The 22177-nt window shown below is 34.2% G+C and overlaps 3 protein-coding genes across 3 annotated transcripts; all 3 read left to right on the forward strand.

Annotated features, from left to right (window-relative positions):
• The first annotated feature begins 9837 nt into the window (after positions 1-9837).
• LOC104819070 (ADP,ATP carrier protein 2, mitochondrial) lies at positions 9838-12564 on the forward strand. Its single transcript, XM_010548953.1, has 4 exons — positions 9838-9958; positions 10824-11317; positions 11415-11786; positions 11876-12564. Exons 2-4 carry the CDS (start codon positions 10832-10834, stop codon positions 12170-12172), a joined length of 1155 nt encoding a protein of 384 aa, XP_010547255.1. The 5' UTR covers positions 9838-9958; positions 10824-10831; the 3' UTR covers positions 12173-12564.
• A 2204-nt stretch (positions 12565-14768) lies between these two features.
• On the forward strand, positions 14769-17023 carry LOC104819071 (ATP synthase subunit O, mitochondrial-like). Its single transcript, XM_010548954.1, has 6 exons — positions 14769-14974; positions 15374-15424; positions 15699-15942; positions 16280-16392; positions 16537-16623; positions 16702-17023. Exons 1-6 carry the CDS (start codon positions 14867-14869, stop codon positions 16828-16830), a joined length of 732 nt encoding a protein of 243 aa, XP_010547256.1. The 5' UTR covers positions 14769-14866; the 3' UTR covers positions 16831-17023.
• Positions 17024-18137: 1114 nt separating this feature from the next.
• On the forward strand, positions 18138-20044 carry LOC104819072 (transcription factor MYB24). The gene is made up of 2 exons (XM_010548956.1): positions 18138-18711; positions 18860-20044. Exons 1-2 carry the CDS (start codon positions 18386-18388, stop codon positions 19575-19577), a joined length of 1044 nt encoding a protein of 347 aa, XP_010547258.1. The 5' UTR covers positions 18138-18385; the 3' UTR covers positions 19578-20044.
• The last annotated feature ends 2133 nt before the right edge of the window (positions 20045-22177 follow it).

Raw genomic sequence — 22177 nt, forward strand, 5'->3', positions numbered from 1 at the left:
ATCACAATTAAATTTCATAAAATCTAGTATGATGAAGCCTTATATGCATTTATAGAAATGAAGGTCTATATTTAAACTCCATTTTGCTTATAGACTTTAAAACCTCACAACACTACATATATATATATATATATATATGTGTGTGTGTGTGTGCGCGCGCGTGTGTGTGAGTTGAAACACCACCGGATGCATAGGTGAATGAGCTTTTGTCATAAACGAAACTAAGGAGAGTCAAATAAACTACCTGATTTCGACAATCCATACAAATTATAATATATTAATTTATATGGTGATTAGAAATATATAATACAGTAGCAAAAGTCACATGATATCTTTTATGTTTGTCTCCGCGAACTTCTAAGCTCGAATCAGAATTGCACCATACATACATACATACATACATACATACATACATACATACATACATACATACATACATACATACATACATACATACATACATACATACATACATACATACATACATACATACATACATACATACATACATACATACATACATACATACATACATACATACATACATACATACATACATACATACATACATACATACATACATACATACATACATACATACATACATACATACATACATACATACATACATACATAAGAGATTATAAGTTTAATCTGTATATTATTTCAAGGAACATCGTATATTGTTTTTGGAGTGTACAGTCTATCAATATTTTCTGTATTTAATTCGAAAACTGTCTGTTATATCTGAGACATTTTGATTTAAACTTAGCATCTTGCTTTTTTTCCTTTCCCTATTATTGGTATCTGTGAATTATTATATATCCTTTAAAATATATATTTAGTAGGTTAATGTCGCATACATCGTTTAACGAAACTGAAGAAAATTAATTAGCAATGCAGCTCGTTTTAACCTAATAAATTAGGGTTTGACATCTTGGTTTGTAAAACTAACTCGGTTTTAATATTATTTAATTGTATTCTAATGTCATATAATTTTAAAATGATATAATTTTTCAAAATTAAATTAGTCAAATTACAAAAATATTTAAAAAATAAGTAAATAATTTTTTTTTATGAAAATATAATGTAAATCTAATCTAAATATAGTTCAAAAGAGATAAAAAAAAACAAAATATATACATATCATTGAATAAACTGAATATTGATCACAATTGGATTCACAATCACATGTTTCTTTTGTCACATCATGATTCATAATATATGTACAAACACACACATATACGCCTAAGTGTATATAAATGATATTATATAATAGAAACTTATTTTAAATAAAATCTAAATATTATACGAAACTATCATATATATGACTTTTCTAAAAAAATTAATCAAAACCAAAAAGCTACAGTGATACACCTATATTTTTTTTTTCACCTATCTTTTACGCGTTCATGAATTCTCTGATATTTGAGTCATTAAATACATATAAGATCAAGAGCATACAAAAAATGCAAGAGAGAGAGAAAAAAAGTTAATTTGGATAAACCGAGTTAACTAGTCACAGAGGTAAATCCAATTTGTCGGAAAATATCGCAATTATGATTCAAATACCAAATATTTTTTTGTTTTTTTTAAAAAAAAAAATTTAAACACTGATTGAACGAGGACCCCCACCGCAATGTTGAGTTCTCAAATCCTTTTCTACTGGGGACGAACAGAAGTTTCGAGGCCCAACGGGACCCTGACACGTGGACTAGAAATTTAAAATTGCTATCTAGTCAAATTTAATATGAAAAATGAAAAATAAAAGCAAAATCATTTCTTCATTTAAGAAATAATATTTTTCTATGTATTTAAAATTATGCATGAATATTATACACAAAATTGAAGTACTAGCAAATTGAATAACATTTATAATCATATACCAAATATCATACTATATATGATTTTTTTTCAATGAAATTAATCTAATTTTAACTTATTTTGAAATAAAATTAACCAAAAAATATGAAAATATAAATATAAAATATGAATAGAAATTAAATTAAATAATGAAAATATTTTTCAAAATTAAATTAAAAAAATAAGAAATAGAAAACCAATTAAAATTGGAAAGGTTTCCCCTAAAAAAAGGTAGGGGAGAATAATGAATTAAAACAGTATGATTAGATTTGTAGGGCAAAATTCGGATGTTAGATTTGTAGGGCTAAATTTAAGATGCAATTTGAGTTAACATCTCTCTCTTTTCTTTTCTTTTTAAATTAAGAAAAAGACTGGATTTCTTTGGGGGTGAAGGAGATGATGCCACGTGTGACCCCGGGGGATTACGAGCATGAAAACGAAAGACAACAGAGGTTTGCGTTAAGTGCAATGTCTAGTGGAACTCCAACTTAAGCTGGGGTTCCTTATCTTTGCATCTTGGGACTCTCCGTATCCACCAAGACATATACATACATATATATATATATATATATGTATGTATACATACGTTACATACAGTTATGCGTACGTGTACGTTACGTTCACATATATCCCATATAATATTAGTAATCAAATACATGCATTCCCGTCCACACATAAAAAAATTGTTATATATACTCCGATATTTCTCGCTGGAAACATTAATGTTATGTATATAACTTACATTAAATTTGTTTTAACAAAAAAAATGTATATAACTTAAGTTTGACTCTATATATATAGTTTTATTTGGATGTTATTTAAACAAAATTAGCAGTTACTATAGTATTTGAATCGAATTTTTATTAGAATGATAAGAGGATTCGGATATTTGTTTTTCGATTATTAATATACCATCTATCTGATAATTATATTCTAAATAATTTATGATTTATTATTTGATTTTTTTTTTGGGTACGTGTAAATTGGGGAAATATGGAATTGAAAATACAGCGGCATTAATTGTTTCCTATTTGATGAGAGAGACAGATAATTACAGATTTGGAGTTTTGCTCTCTCCACAACTTAGTCGGCAGCATATTTTCCAGACGAACAAGATACAAAGATATTATAATAATCGGAATTATAAACCCTATCTTTTTCGAGCATAGGTTTCCAAGCAAATTTATAAGAAGAATTTAATTCATAAGACAAGTCGTTGAAATTTATGTAAATTAATTATTTCGAAATTCTTTATTCGTAGCTGAAAATGGGTAGACTAACATAAAATTTCTAAAAAGAGAAAATATAAAAATAATATGAAAATGTATGAATTTTGTTTTGGTGCGTAATGGGTCCGTTACTTTGACCAGATAGGCTAATAGTATTAATAAATCACATTATATGGAATTGTGAAATATGTCTATACACAATGGAGGATTTTGACATTTCCAAGATTGCACGAGTGTTTGTTTCCCTCTTTTTAAAATTTCAAGCTTTGGTTCTCCACCTCCAAAATTCTTATTTCGGACTTCCCGATGAACCTTGTCTCCTCCATTATCAAGGAGGAAAATAAATTAAAGGAACAAAAACTAATTTTTATATAAAAAATTATTTTAATTATCTACGAAGTTATCTTTCTGCCTATTATGCACGGTTGGTTGAATTTATAAAATTACATTAATGACCGGGATATATATGTGATCGAACTATATCATTGTGCAGCTGCTAACTATATATTATATATGAGAGTTACCCGGGACGTAAGGGATCGGCTTTTGTGAATTTCAGTATATGTGGATGAAACCAACTTTATATCACACACCTACTACTATTTAAAGCGCCAACGAATTATTGGTTAAACTTACAATATGTCAAGTTTGAATATACGGTGATAACATGAAGAAAATGATCTCTCCAAGGACTTTTTTTTTTTCTTCAAATGAATGGGAAAATAATAATAATAATAATAATAATAATAATAATGTAACTGTTTGAAAAAGCCAACAAAGAATAAAGGCGATGCTGCAAAGACATACAAAGCTACAATTGTGAAAAGAGACCGTCGAGGACATGCATGCCATGTATTGGATTACGACAGGACATACGAAGAACAAACAGTTCGTGTTTCAAAATATATTATATTTTATATATTACATACAAATATACATATATATGTATATGCATGTACGTGTGTGTGTGTGTATTAGGGTTTGTATATGTGTGTTTTGTGCATATATTATCAAGTGAAATGTTAGGTTGACGTTTTAAATTAATGAGTTTAATTGCACGTGTGACATTTTATTTAACATTTTATTATAGTTTAATGCAGGAGTTTCACATATTAATTCGAATATCTTTCTTTAATGTAACAGATGATACAACTTTAAAGGTACAATGAGAATATAGAATTATTAACCCATGGATCATATTAATTACCAGAATATTTAAGAAAATACATGATCTCACGACCCATATAAAACAGCACGCATAATTGCATTTATTAAATGAAAACTATTGCCAACGAAGTAAACACAAATATAATATCCCACAAATTTGTTAGATTTTATGTTGAAAACAAAATTAACATTGCTAAAATATATCATATACTTTATTCTTTTAAATAAATAACACACAAACGAATAATATTTTTATAAGAGAATGTTTTTCTAATTCAAAGGATTATAGTATGATACATATAAAAACTTTCCGAGTAATTTCATCGAATAAATTTGGATTTAAAGAAGCTAATCCTTATCAAACTGGAATACGCTATGGATATTTTTTTTATTTTTTTTTATAAAATATATTTTTTTAGTTATGTCTTGACTCTAATAATTTAGTAATTAACAATGAATTCCCATAATAAAATTGTTTGAAATGTTTAAAACAAGTTGGGAACAAAAGAAGGAATTAAATTGGATTAAAAACAAAAATGGAATTAAAAGGGAAAAGGGAAAAGAATCCACGACGAAGAAAAAGGCCAAAACGGGAGCAGAAAAGTATGATTGCAACGTACTGTTCACATACCAATCTGACGTCATGCAATGAAGTACCAATTTGCTGCATGAAAACTGGATGAAAGTGATGGCATTATTATTATTATTATTATTATTATTGTTATTTCCTTTTTATCTAATTTATAAATGGCTCTCATAAATTTCCACCAACTTTTCTATTCTATTTTACATCACATAGGTACTAAAAACAAATTCTCAAAATTTATTCGAATAAGTTAATTTTTATTCTAATTGGATTACAATAATATCTAATACTAATCAAGATACAAAAAAGTAACTTTTAGTAAATCCATTTTTAACAAAAAAAAATGTTTGGGTGTGGAAATAGTGGATTGGAACTTCCTTGAGACCCAAATGAAGGACTTGTAACAACTCCAAACGAGGAGTGGAACGATTTTAGACAACTTTCCAAATTTTGATATATTTGATTAGTGCCTAAATTTTATTTTTAAAATAAAAAACTGCTGAAAAAAATCAATTGATACATAAATAAACTAAAAAAATTAGTTAAATCATATAATTTTGGAGTTATCTTTTTAATCAAAGATCCCAAACTCTTGGTAGAGATGATTAAAAAGTCTAAAAATGTTCTTGCTAAAACAAAGAGTACATGAGATTTAATTGATTATATTTTAGAAATTTATGCAATTGGTATAGAATTTGATCTCTTGAATGAAATAATAATCCATTTGGATATATTTTTACTAGGTCCATGAAAATCGTCATTAATAATTATATAAATGACGACTGAGATCATCACAATACAATAGTGCATTAGCTGTTTGCGAATTATATATATATATATACGCACATATAGAGTTTTTCCAATACATATATATATAGATTCACTACATAGTGAACTGTTTAAAACGTGAATATGTGTATTGTCCACAAACAAATAGTATTTGTACTATATATATATATATATATATATAAATAAATTGACCAAGAAGGGTACATGACATTTGGTCAAGATGATCTGTATTCTGTAACCGTTCGAACACATTGGGCTTATAATGTAATAAATTGACCCAAAACTTGACCCCAAACCAAAGGCAAAAGAAAAAAAAAGGGACCTAAAACGACTTCTTCCTTTAATAACTTGTTGTTGTATATGTTGTATCATCTTCTTGTTTGATAGATTTTTCGAATTTCATTAAATGGAGTCGATGATATTTTATATATATATATATATATAATGGATATTATATATATATATAATGTACGAAGATTCGTGTGTCGGTTGCGAGATTCCATATATTGATGTGTATAATCAGATTGCGACTTGTTGTGTAATAATATTTGGAGATGAATCTACATATAAGAATCAACTTACGTGCCTCTAATACCTACAATTAATAATGTGTACTATTTATTAATCGAAGAATCAACTTACCTTTATAAGCAGTATATATATACATATATGCACATACATATACACACACATATACACATATATACATACATATATTGCAAACTTACAAATTTAACTCTTTCAGCGGCCGGTGCTTCATCTCTTCTCTTTGTGTACTCTCTCGACTATGCTCGTACCCGTCTCGCCAACGATGCCAAGGCTGCCAAGAAGGGCGGTGAGAGGCAATTCAACGGCCTGGTCGATGTCTACAGGAAGACCCTCAAGTCTGACGGTATCGCTGGACTTTACCGTGGGTTCAACATCTCCTGTGTCGGTATCATTGTCTACCGAGGTCTCTACTTCGGTCTGTACGACTCCGTGAAACCCGTCGTCCTCACCGGAGACCTTCAGGTTCGTTTTTCTCACACCCAAAAACCGTTATCTGCCGAACGCGAATGTTTTGTTTACGTGATGCGCCCCTTTCTCTATTCGGGTTTCAGGATAGTTTCTTCGCTAGCTTCGCCCTTCTTTCCCCGGAGTTTACTAGTGTATTAGACTATGTCATATATGATATATAATCCATACACATATACGACCACATGTACACATATAAACATGGACTATTTGGTGAACAAGCATAATTTCTTTTGTATATTTTCATGCTAGTACTGTTTTGGATTATTTTTTTTAGCACTTCCGATTTCGTTACAAAATTTTGTATGGTTATAGACTAAATACTTAATAGATTTTTTTTTAAAAAAAACGAAGAAAGACACACATACAAATGCATGGATTGTATATACAACAATTTACAACCTTGCACTTAGGTGCACAAAAATCATGATTCGATGCATCTATGTCAAACCCACGAAAGATGATATGTTTCTAATCATTATCTTAATCTCTTTATACATATATGGTTGGATATATATATCGATACATATACACATATATGTCTCTTTCTATATATACACATACATATATATGCACCAAGCGATTATATACGAGTGTGGAAAGGCTTGTATACTCTAGAAATGGATAAGAATGGGAATGAGAGACCATCAATTCCAATGAAATATTTGACATTGAAAGAGAAAAGAGAGTGGAGGAAAACGAATGGGCGGTGGGGGGAAATTATGAAAGGGAAAAAGAAGGGGGAAGAGGAGGAAGAAGAAGCATACAGAATATGAAGACTCCGATTAATTTAAAATTAAATTAAATTAATAAAAAAATGGAAAATCCAAAAAAGGAAGTGGGAAATTGACAAATGTCTCGTTATTAGAAGCATTTTCCATTTTCCACGGGAGAGTGATAGAGGGATTGTGTGGTTTCCCTCTCATTGAACCAACGACACACACTCTCACTCCCTGAGACTGATGGAGACCATTCATTCGGTTCTCTCTATAATTAATGAATTTATATAAATCCGAATTTCCTGTTCTTATTTACAAACTTGGGCCTCGGGTATTGGAATTTGGGTCTTGGGCCTTGGGCCTTGGGCGTGGGCCCATCATAGGATGGGCCTGTTATAATTACTTCAGAGGTTTAAAACCCATCATTAAAGCCCGATGCTTCCACGCACTGTAATTTACAGTACTGCAATTTCGTAGGTCCAATATTTGCAAATATTATGCCGTATTGGTGTAATTCATCGATATTTATTGTTGTTGTTGTTGTTGTTGTTGTGATTTATTTTGGAAGTGATCGTCTCTATTGTGATTTGTTGTCTATGAAAACTTTATCATGTTTGGATCGTCGTTTTCGGCTAAATCATAGTACTCAATACTCATACAATAAAAGAACATTTTAAATTTGTTATAAAATATCATGAAACTTTTTTTGTTTGAGCCAAAATGGAAACATTTTGAAAAAAGAAATAATATTTTGTTTATAATAATATTATTAACAAAAATTATACATAAAATATTTTATTTTTGAAAAACGCATTCAAGTATTCCTGAATAACGGATTCATATATATATATATATTATTTTTAGTATTTAAACTGTTTATTTTTTCAGACTTTTATCAATAAAATTACTCATCTTATTTTCCCCCATGATTTAGTAAATAAACACCAAAAAATTAGAAATTCAATAATATAGTAAAATACATTTTTATTTGTTTGAATTAAATTTCAAAGATATTATATATATATAATAGAAAATTTATATCTTTTCTAGAAATTACTATAATTCGTATCCTCCTAAGGCTTATTCGATGCTGTTGCAAATTTTTAATAAAGAATGGTAGAAAGAGTCACCTTCTTAGATAGTGATATTGATTTTTATTTTTTTCTTCCATTATTTTATATATATTTTTTTAAATAGCATACATAACGCGGATTCATTATTTATGGTAAATTTTAAAATATAATATATTATTAGGATAATGGCTAATGATTTTGTCATGAAAAACATACCTTATAATATTCAATAATTGTATGTAAAAAAATAAAAGTCAAACATTTGTATCATTGACTTGTTAAAAGATTTGTTAACAAAATAGACAAAAAAATATTGTTGGTAACTTATTATTGACCTATGAAAACTCCGATGGGCCATGCCGACCCATTTTAAAAAAAAAATAATGCTAACAAAGAAAAGAAAAAGCGTCCCTTTATTCTTCTAAAAAGCAAACATGCATTTTATAGCCAATGGAAGCAGAACCAAGCCCGAGGGAATTATGCCTCCAATACCGTGAATAATATATATACAACTTAAATAAATATATTTAGGAAATTAAGGTATTGAAAATTATACAAATGTAGAATTATCATTTTTTTAATTTATAAATGATATACCATTTCAATTGATACCAATTGCTATGACGTTTGTCACTATTGTAATTATTATGTTTCTGAAAAATCCATTAAATGTCATGGCGAGATTCTTTCAAAATACCTAAGAATTCTAAAATTGTCATATATTTTGTTTGTAATGGTTTTGACAGATCCCAAAGTTTAAACTTTAAAATATAACAGGCTACATTTTTTTTAATCTCTAGCTATTTGATTATAAATTAATTATAGTTTTGACTAAAATATTATTGTTATTATAATGTTGATTCACAATTTTTCAAAGAAGTAAATAAATTCGTTTAGTGATAACAAAAATTAGAAAATGAAAATATATTGAATAACTGAAAAACTAGCGAAAACACTAATTTCCGAGATTTTTTTTTTTTGTTTTATGTTCTTTAATATCCATTTTACAAAAAACAACAAAAAGAAAACAAATATAACAGCTCGCCAGAAAGAGTAATATAATATACTTATCTCTTCACGCTTTCAATATTCCTAAAACTACCGAAACGTCATCGTTTTAACAGCTGCCGCACCATGACCAATCCCCAATTATATTCCTGATTTCAATCTCGCACCAAGTTGGCAAGATCAACGGTCAATAAACAGCCAATACGATTCCCAATACGTAGATTTGTTAATGGTTAGAAAAATCAACGGTGTAAAACTTATCAATTCTTTCATCAACAGATCCAACGGCTATACACCCGTGATAAACTTCACGTGCGTCGCAGTGGATTATTCCCTCCCGAGTGGAGACCCTATTTCTCGAGCCAATAAAAAGGCAGAACCATCGCTCTTTTCGAAGCTCACCTATTCACCACAAAGAAAAATCTCTCTTTCTTCGCCTCTCAGCTCCGGCAGAAAAGGGCGGAGAATCTCGCTCCAGGAATTGCGCGTAGCCCATCGATCGCGTGGAAGGTAAGAGATGTTTCTCTCAGATCTGTGTTTTTTTATTGTTTAAATCTCGTCATTGTTCGTATTTGGGGTTTTCGATCTGTTTTCTATCATTCTGTTTGACTCGTAGATCTGAAAAAAAAGGGTAAAATGAGATGGTTTCGAGTTTTGGTGTTTGAGATCTGGAATGTTTGGTTGAGGGGCGTGTGATATGTTTGCATATAGGACCTGGTTTGATTTTTAGCGGTTCCATTTCGTAGATCTGTTTGCGTTTCTTTCATGTGGTGGTTTAGATCCGCGAAATGGTTTATAGATCTGTTTCATATGTTTCGTGTCATTAACTTACTAGCGGTATTGGATCTGTTGTCTCGTATAATCGATGTTATTTGGAAAATCTCTCCTTTTTTCTTGGACCTGCTATTTCACAGGGCACGTTACGGCTTTTTACTGTTTGATTCGTGAGATTTGTTTTTCGACATTTAATGAATTGTATACGTGATACTTGTTCATGAGCTTGGGTTGCAGATTATATTCATGTAGATAGTGATTGGAAAATGAAATGGAAATGGTGGAATGATGATGCTTGCGTGGCTCTATCTAGATTTCACATAATCTTATATTTCTTTCATGTTAATGGTAGAGCCTCGTGCGATGTGTGGTTCGTCAACTTTGTGTAAATGATGTAATTGGAAATGCTTCCTGTGATTGGACATGTTCATTTCAGATTTCGATTAAGACAATCCTGCAGGATTGACGTGTATGCTAGATTGTCCTAATTGCAATTTTCAACTCGTATGATTTTCGTGTATAGTTTGAATCTACTCTATGTCATGCCTTCTTTGTTGTCCAACTCGTATCTGACTTTCGTTAATGTCTCTGTGTCTTGCAGAGGTCAAAATGGTTGATCAAGTTCAGCACCCGAGTGTCATGCAGAAGGCTGCCCACCAGTTCCTGAGGTCGAGCGTTTCTCAGGACATTCACGCCTATGACGGGGTTTTCCAGAGACCTTCGATGTACCAGAGGCGTGCTGCCTATGGAAACTACTCAAATGCCGCATTCCAATACCCGATTGTCCCCTCAAGCCGGGTCACATCCACTGCTTCTCCTGTGTTTGTGGCAGCTCCATCAGAGAAAGGGTTCGCCCACTTCGCCACTGATTTCCTAATGGGTGGTGTTTCTGCCGCTGTATCGAAGACTGCTGCTGCACCCATTGAGCGTGTGAAGCTTTTGATCCAGAACCAGGATGAGATGCTCAAGGCTGGCAGGCTCTCTGAACCGTACAAGGGTATTAGTGACTGTTTCAAGAGGACGATCCAAGAAGAGGGATTTGGTTCTTTGTGGAGAGGAAACACTGCCAATGTCATCCGTTACTTCCCCACTCAGGTCGGTGATGCTCGGCCCTCTCGTGCGTATTTCCAACACACTTGAGCACTGACCAAGTATGATTACAATGGCTAATCCCTTTTCTTGTTCACTTTAGGCCTTGAACTTTGCATTCAAAGATTACTTCAAGAGGCTCTTCAACTTCAAGAAAGACAAGGATGGCTACTGGAAGTGGTTCGCCGGTAACTTGGCATCTGGAGGAGCGGCCGGTGCTTCATCTCTTCTCTTTGTGTACTCTCTCGACTATGCTCGTACCCGTCTCGCCAACGATGCCAAGGCTGCCAAGAAGGGCGGTGAGAGGCAATTCAACGGCCTGGTCGATGTCTACAGGAAGACCCTCAAGTCTGACGGTATCGCTGGACTTTACCGTGGGTTCAACATCTCCTGTGTCGGTATCATTGTCTACCGAGGTCTCTACTTCGGTCTGTACGACTCCGTGAAACCCGTCGTCCTCACCGGAGACCTTCAGGTTCGTTTTTCTCACACCCAAAAACCGTTATCTGCCGAACGCGAATGTTTTGTTTACGTGATGCGCCCCTTTCTCTATTCGGGTTTCAGGATAGTTTCTTCGCTAGCTTCGCCCTCGGGTGGCTCATCACCAACGGTGCTGGACTCGCATCGTACCCGATCGACACAGTCCGTAGAAGAATGATGATGACGTCTGGTGAGGCAGTGAAGTACAAGAGCTCGATGGACGCCTTCTCTCAGATCCTGAAGAACGAGGGAGCGAAGTCGCTCTTCAAGGGGGCCGGTGCCAACATCCTCCGTGCTGTGGCCGGTGCCGGAGTTCTCGCCGGTTACGACAAGCTGCAGGTAATCGTCTTCGGCAAGAAGTACGGTTCCGGCGGTGCCTAATTACTCTCCCTCTCCCCCAACATGATTTAAAGGGTGCAAACACCGAACGCTGTTGCCGAGGTTTGCAGTTTCCCAAACTTTAAAAAAAAAAATCGGTTTTTTGTTCCGGCTCAAGAGGATGTTGATGAAATCTTCTTTTTTTTTTTGTTTTGTTTTTTTCGTGAGACTAGAGGAAGGGGAAAGGAGAGATTAATCTGATTTATCGGATAAAAAATTTTCCATGTGGAATAATAATTCATGTCGTTGGGAGAGTGGATGCATAACTCTCTCCTTGGAACCGTTTATGAAAGTGTTCTCTCTAGGGTTCGTAATTTGCTCTCTGTTGTGAGGATATGTTATATTTTTTGTCTGCTTTCTGTTTTATTCATATAGTTGGGTTTCTGGTGCCGTAATTTTATTGCTGTGAAATGTTAAAGTTACTGTTTTTCCGTTGGTTGAATTCTTAGAAACTTGTTCCACCTTTGTTGTTGTTTGTTTTTTAAACCTATTAGTAGTTTTTAGAAAAGCAGTTGGTATTGGATCCAATAGGAAATGTCGAGTTTCGAGTTATTTTCGAGATTGATTTTTAAAAATTTTGTTAGTTTTTTTTTTAATTATTTTTGTTTGAATTCTCTGTGTTTATATTTGATTTTACAGAGTTCGATCTAGATATTCATATGTGATTTATAAGACTTGATTTATATAAAAGCCCATGTTTTTTTCGAAATCATATCTGGAAGGTGTAACAATGTGACATGTTGGGGGAAATTTATATTTTATGCGAATGAAATTCTTTGCCCACATGGCTTGCATCTGGCATATGCCCGCCCATGTTAGCAGCTTTGGTGCGTGGACTCGATACAATTCAGACAAAAGATTTGTGATACGGATTCATTTTGCATAAGTTGAGTCTTCTTATAGCATGTACTCTGCATTTATGCATGTATACAATTCTGCGTTAAAAGAAAATTACTCAAATTTTGGCTAAAGAAACAAACGTAATCACGATGAGGTAACTCAGAATTCATGTTAAACACAACATCTTATTGAACGATATACCGACGCTCTCTCTCCCTAAAGACAAGGTTTAACAACTCGAGAAAAAAAGAGTAAAAATGTCGAAATGGACGAACCCTATAAACAAACATTCTCTGTGTTTTTTTTTTTATTTTATTTTGCAAGTGACGAGTCTAATCTCGAGAAGAAGAGCTGCAGAGGAGAAAATCCAAGAACCTGGACCACACGTGCCTGGCGCGTGGATAGACCCTAGCCGTGTACAAGCTCGTGTCCCTCATCATGTCCTCCATCGTCTCCACGAAGAGATTGAAGCTTCTGACCGGTGGAATATACAGCGTCAGAGGCACCGCCGAAAACGCCACTGTGAAGAACAGCTCCAACATCACCAAATCTTCGATACCCAGATTTCAGATCCTTGATTCAGTTTATAAACTCTCTCTCTCAGATCTCTTTCTGGGGGGTTTGTGTTTGAAGATCTCTCGCTCTAGGGTTCCTTTTCCTTGGTGGGTTTTATGTGATGCGATGAAAGATTCAAGAATTTTGAAGAAAACCACGGATAATTTGCAAGGAAATAAATTCAATATTTTTTTTGTTCTGAAAAGGTTTAAGATTATCACGGAGAGAGGAAGAACGATCTAGAAAACGAGAGAACAAAGAAACAAAACCGAAGGTCTTGAAGATGAGATTAGGACACGGTGTTCAGGACGGGTAGAGCTAGAAGCCTAAAGACGTGTCTGTGGGGCCACGTGGCTTTTTGGCACGACCTCCACCGTTCATCATTTTTTTTCCTTAATAATCAAATAATGAATTATTAGACATCTGTGTAATATCATTGAATGAGATTAGCATTTTTTTTTGTACGTTTTTAAAATAACGAAAGTATACGGATTTTGGGTTTTTTTTTTTTAATCACGTTGTATGATGGTCGAAGAAAAGAAACAAACGACCATAATATTTTTTTCATATGAAATAAATCATGCGAATTAATTGTTCATGAATAGTACACGTCACTCATGAATAGTACACGTCACTCATGCATGATTTGATAATTCTTTCCAACTAAAATCCTGAGATTATAGAAAGAAATCAAACGCACTTGTAACGATTAGGGTTAGACCCATAAAAATCGAACGATACTGTTTTTAGAAAATACAATAATATCTCATGATCCAACCGGACCGAACCAAATATATATCATGTCACTATGATTATATATAGTTCTTTGCCCTCATTAATATTATAATTCAAATTTATATGACTTAATTCATCGCCTATATAGTTTAATACAAGTAAATAACTTTGACCGGTTCTTCTTTGGCGACAAACGTGTTGGTGGACTTATTAACAACTGAATTGACATCGACTGTTATGGTCTTCGATAAAATGTAATACCATCATCTTTATATCAAACCTGAATCCCTGAATATTAAATTTATTTATTTTTACCAATAATAAATGGGAATTGTGGGTCGGCAAAATGCATGGATGTGTTAAGGCCGATAACACTATAATGGGCCCTTTGAAGGCCCAAATAATACATAAAAGCCCAATAACGTTACGTTCTTTGAAACCCCGTTATACCGTCTCACCGATTTGCTTGCGACTGCTGTTCGTCGTTGGGGCAAAGCATAGTCCTCGAAAGTTTACCACTCCGATTTCTAGGGTTTTCATTTTCTCTGTATCCGAAGAAAAATTGCGATGGCTGGTCGTTTCAGATCGACGTTCTCTCTCTTCAACAGGATCTCGAGATCGGACACTCTATCCTCCGTTGGATACTTTCGCCGCGCATCGCCGCTTATCCCTCAGGTTGGTCGAATTTCGAGAAATCGACGGAGGAAATCGTATTTTGTCTCTTCATGGTTACGCACAAAATATGATTGATCTGTTGGGTGGAACTCATTATGTTTATGAATTGGGTTGTATTTGGTTGGTTTTCTTCAGATCGATCGATTTTGATAATCTATTTGTTAGGTAGAAGAACAGGAGAGACCGGCAGATTTCCCAGTTATTTTTTGCAGAAAATGTTTCTGGGATTTCGTATACTGGCCTTTTAGTAATTCAGGAATTCTGCCATTGATTCTCTGCTACTGTCATTGTTATCATTCTCAGATAATCCTGACGCTGCTCTCTCTCTCTCTCTCTCTCTTGTTTTTCTTTTTATGTATCTTATAGATGTCAATCTTTCTATTGTGTTGTTTATCGCAGTTGACCAGTGGTTTCGCCTCTGCTTCGGGTCAAAAGGGCGGTGATGTTAAGGTGATTGATGCTTGTGCTTGTTATCTCATACACATTTCTTCGAAGCTATGGCTTTTCTTGTCGATCTTAGAGTTTGCCCCAATGTGATTTGTTTTAAGTGATGTTTGTGTTTTTATTTTTCCATCAAGACATTTTTCTCACCACAAACGGAGTGTTTCTTAAAGAACAAATGAATCTATGGATAGTTGAATTTGTTTTTTTATTAGTTGGGTGTCTGTTCCCTGGCGAGATGGGGATTTCTTGTTTTCACTGTGGATTGCGCTTACCTGTTCAGGTGCCCCTGGTTTTGACCGGTGAATCAGGGAAATATGCTACAAGCTTATACCTTGCAGCTGTGAAAACCAATGTCTTGGACAAGGTTGAGTCAGAGCTTCGTGCAGTTGTTGCGGCAACAAAGTCTAGCCCAACCTTTGGACAGTTTACAAAGGATCTCTCGGTTCCTAGGGATACCCGTGTTAAGGCTATTTTCGACATTTGCGAGCAAGCTAAATTTACTGAGATCACGAGGAACTTCCTTGGTAGGATACTAATTTATAATGAGTCTTGTGTCATTATCTTGTTTAATGATTTTGGCTTTGAATGGTATGATAGTAGTTTTTATTTTGAGTTTTTGGCTTTAGTTTTTAGTTTTTGGTTTTTGGTTTTGTAAATCCAAAAAAAGGGGAGTTTTTTTAGTTTTTAGTTGATATTTTCTTCAAATTGGTTTTCCAAGTTTTTAGGAAAACCAACTTTATAAAAACTTGAATGGTTATTTTTTGGTTTTTAAAATCCAAAAACTCTGGAAACCCCAACCATTCATAGCCTTTGGCAGGCATTATCATTTTTTGATAAAATGTTTTTTTGTTTGCTAAATAGCTATCTTGGCTGAGTCTGGGCGGCTGAAGAACATTCAGAGCATCTTGGGAAGATTTTTTGAGCTCACCGAGGCACACAGAGGAGATGTCAACGTTTTGGTCACCACAGTTATGGTAAGTTTAAGTTCATATATTTTTTTCCCAGAATCATTATAATGCAAGTGCATTTACTTGTCGATTATTATCTGGACCGATTTTCCTCGTGGAAGTGAAGGCTGGTTTTGTTAATTTCCTCGATAAATCTGTTTGGATAAACAGGCTCTTCCCCCCGCGGAGGAGAAGGAACTGAAAGAGACACTCCAAGATGTAATTGGACAAGGGAAGAAGGTTACAATCAAGCAGAAGGTAATACATGTTCGATAGCGTCATAATCTAATGCTGGAAATAGAATTTCTGACCCTTTTTCATCGGTAATTTTTCCAGATTGATCCCAGTATTTACGGTGGGCTCATCGTGGAGTTTAACCAGAAGGTGCTCGATATGTCCATTAAGACGAGAGCAATGCAGATGGAGAGGCTCCTCCGTGAACCAATTGACTTCAGCAACCTCTGATCACCCTGCATCGGACCTTTCTTTTTTCAGGTTTTTACCCCTTGTTCCTAAATGAAAATTTCCGGGGAGCGATAAAAATGTCCTCATCTGTGCCATTATTTTGTTCACTTTCTGTTTGTGCTATGCATTGTTGCTGGGCATCACGAATCAATTAACGAATAAATGCCCCTCTCCTTTCGGATTTCTTTCGTGAGATCACTTGTTTAGCAATTTTTTGGCACATAGGGCTGGCACTGGTCGGGTACTCAGGATTTTGGTGATATCTAACCTCAAACCCGTGCCCCTGTGGGTCTGTGGTCCATGAATGGCCCAAATGCTCGGGTATTTAGCCGATGAGGTGGTACAAGTTTTTTTTGGCAGAATCCCTCATATGCGATGCGCAGTATGAACGCATTGTGTTCTCTCGTGGCACCGACACTCGAATCGTAACTGCTAATGTTTCTGTTGTTTGTTGATACCAACCTCTTTGTTGACCCAAGTCATAAGATGCCGACCATTGCTTTTACAATTGATTAGGGTGATAATACTATGGCCCCGTATTAAGTAATTTAGATTTCATATGAGATTCGAATCAACGGTATAAGATCAAACCGGCACTGAGAGTCTTGTTGTATAACACTTTATTTTGGTATCATGGGACATGGATTAGTGGTATAGTATGCATGAAGGAAATAATACATGAAGATAAGCTTGACAACGCATCAAGATAGTGATGGTTCCAACTCTTCATGTTAGGGTTTCTTCGTTGCTTCTCATATAATGCCCCTTAAGCTTATCATGTCAAAAATACTCTTGTCTAAAACATAATTTTTTTTATTATACACATTAAGATATCGACCATATATCATATTTACAAGAGGGAAATTAAATTGAGGTTATATATATGAAGTGAGTTCTACATTATTTTTGTGAATGTAGTTTGGGTCGCTTTAATTGGTGTCGGAGAATGGAAGTTGCTTGGAAATCAGCCAAATGATACTGTCGGATACGAAACTTTCCGTTTTAGGGTGGCCATATTTAGCAAAGTGTACTACAACATCGTCTCTGATCTCTACGAAGCCTTGAGCCATTTCATCCTTCAAACACACGTGTGTCCAGAGAGAGAGAGAGATGGGTCTTCTTGTCTTTGACTCTAACCAGTCTTTTTCGATGCATTTTTCTTCACTCACAAGTCTGTCATCATGCTTTTACGAACACACAAAAATAACACCCAATTCTTGCTTCTTCTTCACATCATCATCTCTCTCTCTTGATCACCTTCCAGTCCGTTCTCGTCTCTACCCATCAACCCCAACCAACACCTCTCTCTCTCTCTCTCTCTCTCTCTCTCTCCTATCCAAGTACTCGTATTCATATCATTAAAGCAATTCCCACAAAGGCATCATCACATTCTCCCCCACAATTCATCGGACCCTTTCTTGTTACAGTCTCTATCTCTATCGATTATCTTTCGAAACATTGTTGTTTATGTTCGCTATACCTCTCTTCTTATCTCCTCGAACTAAACTCAAAAGGGTCTAAGGAAGGGTTGATTTATAATTTAGTCTCCGCATTGATGATGATGATGAGGAAAGCGGATATGATCATCGAAGACAGCAACACAGCGACCAACATTATGAACGGTAATAATAACAACAGCAGCAAGGCAAAGTTAAGAAAGGGACTGTGGTCTCCGGATGAAGACGAGAAGCTGATAAAGTACATGTTGACCAACGGACAAGGCTGTTGGACCGACATTGCTAGGAATGCTGGTCTCCAACGTTGCGGTAAGAGTTGTCGCCTTCGTTGGATCAATTACTTGCGTCCTGACCTCAAACGCGGCGGCTTCTCTCCCCAAGAAGAGGATCTCATCCTCCATTTGCATTCCATTCTTGGCAATAGGTTCATTACAATCAATTTCCATCACTTGTTTTTTTTTTCCTATATACATATATATATATATATATATTGCATAAATATCCGTGGATGCCCTGCGGGACACAAAATAAATTATACATAATATAAAATTAGTGTATCGAAACATTTTCAGGTGGTCTCAGATAGCTGCTCGGCTTCCCGGTAGGACCGACAATGAGATCAAGAACTTTTGGAATTCAACATTGAAGAAGAGACTGAAGAACAATAACAGCACGTTGTCCTCGTCATCATCAATATCATCATCACCTAACAACAGCAATAGTAATTCGATGGAGCCAAGAGATCAACAACTAGACATTGGATATGGGTTAACTCAAACGAATGGTCATCGTGATGACATGATGATGGGCATGCCCATGTCCATGGACTCTTCTTCTTCTTCATCGCTTTCCTGCAACTTCCAACCAATGGTTAGCAACCAGTTTGATCCCTTGATGATCTCCATGATGGATAACCAGGTGGGAAATACAGGAGACATGTTCAACGTTAATGGCTTAAGCGATTGCATTCAAGTTCCATCGGGTGATTATGGTAATTCAATTCCAGATTCAACCAGTAAGAGCGGATCAGTTGAAGGCGAATTCTCTGTTCTTCCTCCGTCAGAGGATAGAAGCAGCATCAACGATACAAATATTGTTGCTTGCAGCACAAGCAACAACGGATATATGGACATAGATACTTGCTTTTGTAGCAGAACCGAGGGCCATTCAGACAGCGTCGAGATGGGTAACATGTTGAGGATGGAGAACCCTAAAATCGGAGATTGGGATTTTGATTGTCTCATGGAAAACATCTCATCTTTCCCTTTCCTTGATTTCCATGTTGAATAATAGCATACCCCAAATCTCTCTCTCTCTCTCTCTCTCTCTCTCTCTCTCTGGTTCAAGTGTTTATTCTTCCCTTATCACTTCATTGGATCTTATTTTCCTCTTAATTTTCCATTCTTTGCTACGTTTTCTTTTTGGTAAAGCTCTTCTTTTTCTCTTGATTAATTTTGTCTATTTTCAATTATCCTTCATTTTCCCGGTTATATATATATGTATATGTGTGTGTGTGTGTGTGTGTATCAACAAACATACATACATATGTACAAGCTCATATGCAAAATTTACTTTGTAGTGCATGCACCATTGCATGGTTCGTGTAGTTTGCAAAAGAAATGTGAATAGGAAGATGCGTATATAAAGATATTATTTTCCATATGAAAGAAAATAATGGGCCACCTACTGATGAGTTGATTAGTTGGTGAATTTGTATGCCCTTTTTTTCTTCATGCATGTACAAATCTCAAAGTCGGTTCATGATCTTGCACCAAATATAAATTTAATACGATATTTTGTTGATTTCACCATTCTTCTCCATTTCAATATCTTGCTTCATAGATTGTGAAACAATGCAATAAACATTTTGATATATATATATATATATATATATATATATATATTGTGTATATGGAATGCTCCATACATTAAGATATTTCAAGTGAATTTCTGTTTTTATAACTCTTAAGCATATGGGTCCTAGAGAGGCCAAATCACTCCGAATAATTGTGTACTTTTTTAGAGATTTCCTCATTCGTAAGGAACATATAATGGAAGATTTCAGATATTAGTTATTTAAAACATGCGGTTTTTAGAATTGAGTGGAATGATCTAATAGAAACATTTTGTAAATGATGAGACCGAATTTTTTTATTTTATTTTTCTGAATATAGTATTTTCTTGATTTTTTTAGAAAACCGAAGATGAAGTAAGATACTCCCTCCGTTTCAAAATATTTGTAGTTTTAGTTTATTTTCTATGTTTCAAAATATTTGTCATTCTACATTTCCAAGATAGCTTTTTACAATAGTTTCCAATTTTATCCCTCACAAATTCCAATAAATTATTAGTGATAACATTATTTTTATCATTAAATAAGGTTATAAGTGTCTTTTTCTGTATTTTCTAAAAAAAATGTGAAAAATTCTAAAACTACAATTAATCTGAAACGGATGGAGTATATAGTAGACCAAGAGGAGGAGAAAAAAGAAAGGAAAAAACCATTAAAACCCATCAATTAATTAATTTATATCAAGTTATTAATATATGAAATTTAGTTTTAACATTATAGTACACTAGTATTAAAATTTCATATATAAGCATGAAGATTAGTAATTAAGAGTCTCCTCCGTTTCATGTCTTCAATCAAAACCAACCGAACCTTATCGTTCCACTTGGTCTTTAAAACCCTCCAAATGTTTCAGCGGCTTCACCATGGATACCTAAGAGAGTCTGAAACTGTTTACTGACAATAACAATAATGTAAAAATTTGTAATATATATATATATATATAGTCGAAATAACGAAAGGTTTACAGGCTATGATACTAGACACGAGAGAAATTAAAAGTGGGCCCGACATGTATCTTGGGATGTAAGCAAAAAAGCTGAAATGCCATAATTCCACGTTATAATTTCACGTAGATATACTGTAATATAAAATAAAATATTATATGCATTTACAATATGTAACGACTAACGAGCATATAATATCTTCGCTATTATGGCTAATCATTACCTCATATGGTCTAACCTTGTGTACTAATATATCCTCTCTTAAAGCTCACGTTAAAGTTAACATTCCCATCACACACGCATTGTCGCACATACATTAATTTTCCCTTACCAAAATAAATTAGTTTTTTTTTTTTAATATATATTGTATACATATCCTTTTTATGTATAAATATACGTGATTTTCTTCTTTATCCCAGAAAATAAAATTTGAAAGTGACCAAATCTATTCGTTTTATCGTTAAACATTTTTCAAAATCACTTATAAGTACCTAAAATCATGTCCAAGATCTTAAAAATACGTATATTTAAATGATGGGAAAATTACTTTTGGATTTTAGATATTTATACATGTAAATGATATTTTAGATATTTTGTTTACTCTTTTATTAAGGTTTTTTTGTCAACACAGTTAAAGTTGATTAATTTTTTTCACGGATTAAAAATTTATTAACAAATACTCCATAATGAATGTAAAGGTGGACAACGCATGTTTGTGTGTGGGACAGGAGGGAGAGTCTTTATCTTCTTTTTTTCGTTCAGAGACTTGAATTATATTTACTTCACTATAAATGCAAACGTGGGGATCTCCCCATCTCTGTTGATTTGAGAGCCCACTTCCTGAACAAGAGGTCGTGGGTTCAACACCCAGAGTATGGAGATTTCCCCTCCGGCCACCTTCGGGTGCTTCACATCCCACACGTGTGGTGCCGGTTGTGCGTGTGGGTCGGGATTAGTCTGGGTCCTTTGGGCCTAGGATTACCCGGTTATAAAAAAAAAAAAAAAATGCAAACGTGAAAAACTCATGAGAGAGAGAGAGAGAGAGAGAGAGAGAGAGAGAGAGAGAGAGAGAGAGAGAGAGAGAGAAATATTTT

Source organism: Tarenaya hassleriana, unplaced genomic scaffold (assembly GCF_000463585.1).
Source record: "Tarenaya hassleriana unplaced genomic scaffold, ASM46358v1 Cleome3, whole genome shotgun sequence".
Classification (NCBI taxonomy): domain Eukaryota; kingdom Viridiplantae; phylum Streptophyta; class Magnoliopsida; order Brassicales; family Cleomaceae; genus Tarenaya; species Tarenaya hassleriana.

Excerpts from the sequence above, each read along its gene's own strand:
- LOC104819070 (XM_010548953.1), top strand. The coding sequence starts at position 10,832 with ATGGTTGATCAAGTTCAGCACCCGAGTGTCATGCAGAAGGCTGCCCAC. Across the intron at positions 11,318-11,414 it reads TCCGTTACTTCCCCACTCAG|GCCTTGAACTTTGCATTCAA; the intron begins GTCGGTGATGCT and ends TGTTCACTTTAG. Across the intron at positions 11,787-11,875 it reads TCCTCACCGGAGACCTTCAG|GATAGTTTCTTCGCTAGCTT; the intron begins GTTCGTTTTTCT and ends TTCGGGTTTCAG.
- LOC104819071 (XM_010548954.1), top strand. The coding sequence starts at position 14,867 with ATGGCTGGTCGTTTCAGATCGACGTTCTCTCTCTTCAACAGGATCTCG. Across the intron at positions 14,975-15,373 it reads CATCGCCGCTTATCCCTCAG|TTGACCAGTGGTTTCGCCTC; the intron begins GTTGGTCGAATT and ends TGTTTATCGCAG. Across the intron at positions 15,425-15,698 it reads AAAAGGGCGGTGATGTTAAG|GTGCCCCTGGTTTTGACCGG; the intron begins GTGATTGATGCT and ends TTACCTGTTCAG.
- LOC104819072 (XM_010548956.1), top strand. The coding sequence starts at position 18,386 with ATGATGATGATGAGGAAAGCGGATATGATCATCGAAGACAGCAACACA. Across the intron at positions 18,712-18,859 it reads CATTCCATTCTTGGCAATAG|GTGGTCTCAGATAGCTGCTC; the intron begins GTTCATTACAAT and ends AAACATTTTCAG.